Here is a 5174-nt window from a genome sequence, read left to right as displayed (position 1 = left end):
ACCCAGACAATTTCCACCTCCCTAGTCTCTCGTCTCGTGGCCCTATTCAGCAATTGTGCCGCCGTGACAGATATTCTGCCCCTTGCCAAATTTCGGATGGCTGTTTTTCAATCGCTGAGAATCAGGTCAGATTCAGTATTAGCTATAGCTAGCGCTATTGCCGCTTCCTCTGCAGTTTCTGAGGAGCGGGTTTTGACCGATCCAGAGGCGATCGAGCGTCCCCGTCCGTCCACCACCGCAATCACAAATGCGTCCTTGTCCTTGTACTCCGCAACGTCTACATAGACTGCCCCGTTGTACTTCCCGTACTTAGCATGTAAAGCTCTAGCTCTTGCCTTCCTGCGTTCCTCATGATGTATCGGATGCATATTCTTGGGCAAAGGCTTTATGTATAAGGTCTTGTGGAGTTCCCGCCGCACCTGAGTTTTCATGTCCCCGACAGGAGCCTTAACCCCAATACCGATCCTCTCCAATATGTCCCTGCCCGATTTATGTTGAATTCCAATGGTAGATCCAGATCAAGTATTTCTGCTCTGTGCGGAGCAAGTCTATTTCAATGGCAGAATGGGAGCGTGAGTTGTGTGTTCCAATGGCAGATTGGGACCAGCCGCCGATTCCGGATCGCTCTGTGGAGCAAAAATATCTGCTCCGCCGAAATCGGCAGATTTCACCGGAAGTCCGCGTGACGTATTTCCTTCACCCGCCTCTGCTTCCTGTCATGGTCGCCTGTTTCCGGTCACGGGCAGTAGACATGGAAAACATGGACCGCATGGATGCTGCGACGCGCCGTGCGCTTTTGTTCATGCTACTAGATAGTGACAGCTCCGACTCGGACACAAGTTCCAAGTCCAGTGACGATTCTACCGACACCGACAGTGAATGTGACGCTGCTGTGTGTCAACGGGCGTTTGATGTGATGTTTCGCCTGCCTGCAAAGAGGCCTAAAGTGATTGGGTTCGTCGAGGATGTCGTTCGGCGATACTCGGACGACGAGGTACCGTACAGCCCAAGGTGGTACTAGCGTGAAAAAAGCCCTTTTGTGCAATGTTATGTTCTCTTCTAGTTCCGCAGGCACTTCCGTCTGTCGCGAGCTGTAGCGGAGCAGCTGATTGCAAGATTTGCTGCGTCGCCTGCGTGCCCGTCAAGTAACCACGGCGGAGTGCCCGCAAAATCTGCAGAAACTCACGTGCTGACTTTCATATGGTGAGTTTACTTATGTTGACGTACTTTGCTTGTGCCCATTTCTCGCGCTGTTTATTAATAAAAAAAAAAGCGTTTATTGTCTGATCGCGTAGGTTGCCGTCCGGCGAACCCGGGAGCAGAGGCATAAACGCGCTGCTTCTCGTCGAGAATATGCTTACTAGTGTTGTGCGGCGGCCGGGGTGCAATGATCTACGGTTCAAGTCTGTCACCATGACGGGACGTAGATTAGGCTGCATCCCACCCGCGTTGTACCCGTGAAACAATGGTCCCGCTGTAACGAAGCGTCCCGGCCGCTTACGCTACAGACGAATACCGCTTGGCGTTTGTTTCCCCACTTACTTTTTCTTCGTATAGTTTTTTTTTTCACAGTTATTGCGTAATCGCTTGTACATTGAAACAGGGCGGAAATATTGTTAACATGCATACCATTCCTGCAATGTCTCCGCTACTGTTTACAGAAACTGCATACATGGTGTTTATACCAACTGGAATGTTTAGCTTCGCAAAGAAGAGTGAAAAGAGCGAAAATTCATTCTGCTTTAATAAGTTGCATAGCAAAAGCATTGTAATTCACGCCGGCGTTCTATTCTTCACTTCAAATTCACTTATTTTTCTAAATATTTGCAGGTATGCAGCCAATAAAACAAGCATGAGGGAGGTGGCAAGCCGCTTTGATCTGTCGGAGAGCTCTGTGCACAGAATCCTTCTAAGGGTGGCTGACTTTCTCCTCACCATGGGTCCATCTGTTGTGACATTTCCTTCAAATATGGAAAAACTGTCCAGTGAATTTCAGAAGGTTGGTATTCACCTATATTTAAAACTATTTATGCTACAGATTGTTTTAATAGTTTTGTACTAGAGTGCATCTCTGCATCTATCAGTGACTACATCATTATTTCACTTTCCACCAGGTGTCTGGAATCCCTGGGGTTGTTGGCTGTCTGGATGGCTCCTATATCAAAATACAATGCCCAGACAACAAGGTCTCTTCCACCTACTGCAACTGGCACCATTACCTTTCATTAACCCTTCAAGCAGTCTGTGACTACAAAAGAAGATTCCTTGACACCTGCATCGGAAGCTCGAGCAAAATTCATGATTCTAGAATCTTCAAGCTATCATCACTTTCCAAGAAACTGCCAAAACTATGCGACAACAATGCATATCACCTGCTTGGAGATGCGGCCTATCCCCTAAGGCCATACCTTTTGACGCCTTTCCGAGATTATGGGGCGTTGTCAAAGGCACACGTAGATTTTAACAAGAAGTTTTCAGCAACGAGGGTGCTGATCGAAAATAGTTTCAGCAATCTAAAAAAAAGGTTCCGGCAACTAATTTACCTTGAGCTCCGCACTGTAGAGTGGCTCAACAAGTTTATTATTGCCTGTTGTATACTGCATAACTTATGCATTGAGTGTGGTGACTTGGAGCCAGATGAACCCGATGATGATGCAACACCTCAAGATGTCCTGTGGCACCCACAATCATGCACAGATGACCCGGACGAGACAACCGAAGAAACTTTGCTGCGCAGACTGGGAGAACTAAAGAGGAGCAAGGTGCTGGAAGCAGTGCTGCGAAAGCAGTAGTGGTGTGCTATAAATAAAGAACTCATGAAAACGGCTGGTGTGTAAGGAGTGCAATAAATTATTGTAATGGCTCTTGGTGATATATAGTAGAGCACTGCAGGGGCCAGTTTCTCGGCTCGGCTCGAGCACGAAAGTACCATGCATCACGGGCCGGGTTCTGTTCGACCCATTGGCCCTTGAACCTTTACGAAGCTAGGTCGAATTATCATTTATTGTGGAGATACTGTCATGGGATCAACAGGTGCTGGGCAGTCTTCAAGCTGCATTAAAGCAGCCTCTTGCCTTGCGTCCCGTCTTGTTGGCTACTTAACGGTGATCCGCAAGGCTAATGATCATGTGCAATCATAATGTCACACGGACCATGGCATTTTTATCGCTTTATTTGGCTTCATTATAATGGTGTCAGTTTTTAAGTTGACAATTTAGGAATCCCTTGTTTTGCAAAATAGGCAAATTTGAACTCTGTCTACTTTTGCTTCAGTACAGTGCATGTACAACGTAGCTAATTTTCCAGTCAGATTGGAATATGATCTGCTTGTTTGCTCACGTGAAGTCGCAGGGAACCCCCTAGTGCTAGAAAAACATACATAGTGCATGTACAACGTAACTAATTTTTCAGTCGGATTGGAATATGATCTGCTTGTTTGCTCACGTGAAGTTGCAGGGAACCCCCTAGTGCTAGAAAAACATACATAGTGCATGTACAACGTAACTAATTTTTCAGTCGGATTGGAATATGATCTGCTTGTTTGCTCACGCGAAGTCGCAGGGAACCCCCTAGTGCTAGAAAAACATACATAGTGCATGTACAACGTAACTAATTTTTCAGTCGGATTGGAATATGATCTGCTTGTTTGCTCACGTGAAGTTGCAGGGAACCCCCTAGTGCTAGAAAAACATACATAGTGCATGTACAACGTAACTAATTTTTCAGTCGGATTGGAATATGATCTGCTTGTTTGCTCACGTGAAGTCGCAGGGAACCCACCTAGTGCTAGAGAAACGTACATGGCTAACATGAGGTTTGAGCCACTTAACTAGTGAAAATATAATTCAAAAGGAAAATTCAGAAACAATAAAATTTTCTGCATTCCATTTCCTTTTCATATCCCTTTCACCAATGTTGAGAAATATTGCAGCATCTGCGTAGGCAAACTTAAGGAAAAATGGACACCTGAAAGTTTAAATTTAATTATTTGGACTGATTGCGTGATTAACTACGGCCGAATATTCAACTTGCTTGAACAAATAATGGTAACCAGTGGAGAGTTGCACTATGCCTTAACACACAAAGAAATTGTGAATGACCTCTCCAGAATTTATTTGCTACTGCTGTATTTAATTACTCTATAAGTTTCTGAAAAGCTATCGATTTTTGTTTTTCCAATAAAATGATCACGCACAGGCAGTGCAGATTGGCACATCAGTGACCGCTGTCGAAAATGTACATATTTTTGTGCAGCAACAAAATATTGCAGACTACTGTGCCTCTAGGCATGCCTTCTACAAAGAAGAAATTACATTGATGGAATGACCAAAGAGGCCTGGGCCCGAGTCAACAATCGCTTAGCCGGCCCGGGCCCTTGCTTTAACATATAGTGCACTTTTTCCAACTTGGAACTATAATACTGTACTAAATACACACGAACGAGCAGCACGGTGTGCTGTGTAACACAGCTTTGTTCGTAGGGAAAAAAATGATTTTATTAACACTGCACATGTCCCGACCACTCCGACGCATGGGTTCTATTCGTTAACCTCGGGTAATCCCAAGAGGCGCTTGAGTAGATCCATTTTCTTTTCGTGGCGTTGAGCCTTTTCTTGTCTCAGCTCTTCTCTGTATTCTTTCTTTTCTTCATGGCGCCTCCTTCTTTCTTCTTCGCGAGCAGCTTTTTGTTCTTCTTTTAACTTTTGAAAGCGCTCCATCTCTTCAAAGAACAGTTTGACTTCTTGGGATCTTGCGGTTGACACTCGTGAAGTTTTGACATTCAACCGTTTTTCTACGGCAGAGCCTTGTGATGTACTTGGCTGCGACACTTCCACAACACTAGCAGGTTCATCAGCAAAGCTGTCCGAACCACCTTCAGAGAACAGCGAAGCTGTTGAGGAGGGGGGGCTGTGTCTCGCCTTTTTTGATACAACCCCATGACTGTCGCGTAGCTCCGCCGGCTCCAGGCTGTCATCAAGCCAGCGGATTTTTTCAACCTCATCCTCGAAAGGCACTGGTGTTGGGGAGTTACCCGATTTGCTGTTATGGGCCACTGCTGTTTTTTTTCTTTTCATTACCGTCTTGTAACGTGTGCAGCACTGGACTTCATTCCTAACCACCCCAAGGGTTTCTTTCAACTTGAAACCTATGTGTGCCCACATTTCCTTTTTATT

The 5174-nt window shown here is 45.5% G+C and overlaps 1 protein-coding gene across 1 annotated transcript; it reads left to right on the top strand.

Annotated features, from left to right (window-relative positions):
- The first annotated feature begins 556 nt into the window (after positions 1–556).
- LOC119441378 (putative nuclease HARBI1) lies at positions 557–3140 on the top strand. The gene is made up of 4 exons (XM_037705989.2): positions 557–994; positions 1064–1203; positions 1831–1999; positions 2115–3140. Exons 1-4 carry the CDS (start codon positions 557–559, stop codon positions 2790–2792), a joined length of 1425 nt encoding a protein of 474 aa, XP_037561917.1. The 3' UTR covers positions 2793–3140.
- The last annotated feature ends 2034 nt before the right edge of the window (positions 3141–5174 follow it).

The sequence above is a fragment of the Dermacentor silvarum genome, chromosome 2, assembly GCF_013339745.2.
Source record: "Dermacentor silvarum isolate Dsil-2018 chromosome 2, BIME_Dsil_1.4, whole genome shotgun sequence".
Taxonomy (NCBI): Eukaryota; Metazoa; Arthropoda; class Arachnida; order Ixodida; family Ixodidae; genus Dermacentor; species Dermacentor silvarum.
The sequence above is the reverse complement of the archived record's forward strand: the minus strand, read 5'-3'. Positions and strand labels throughout refer to the sequence as shown.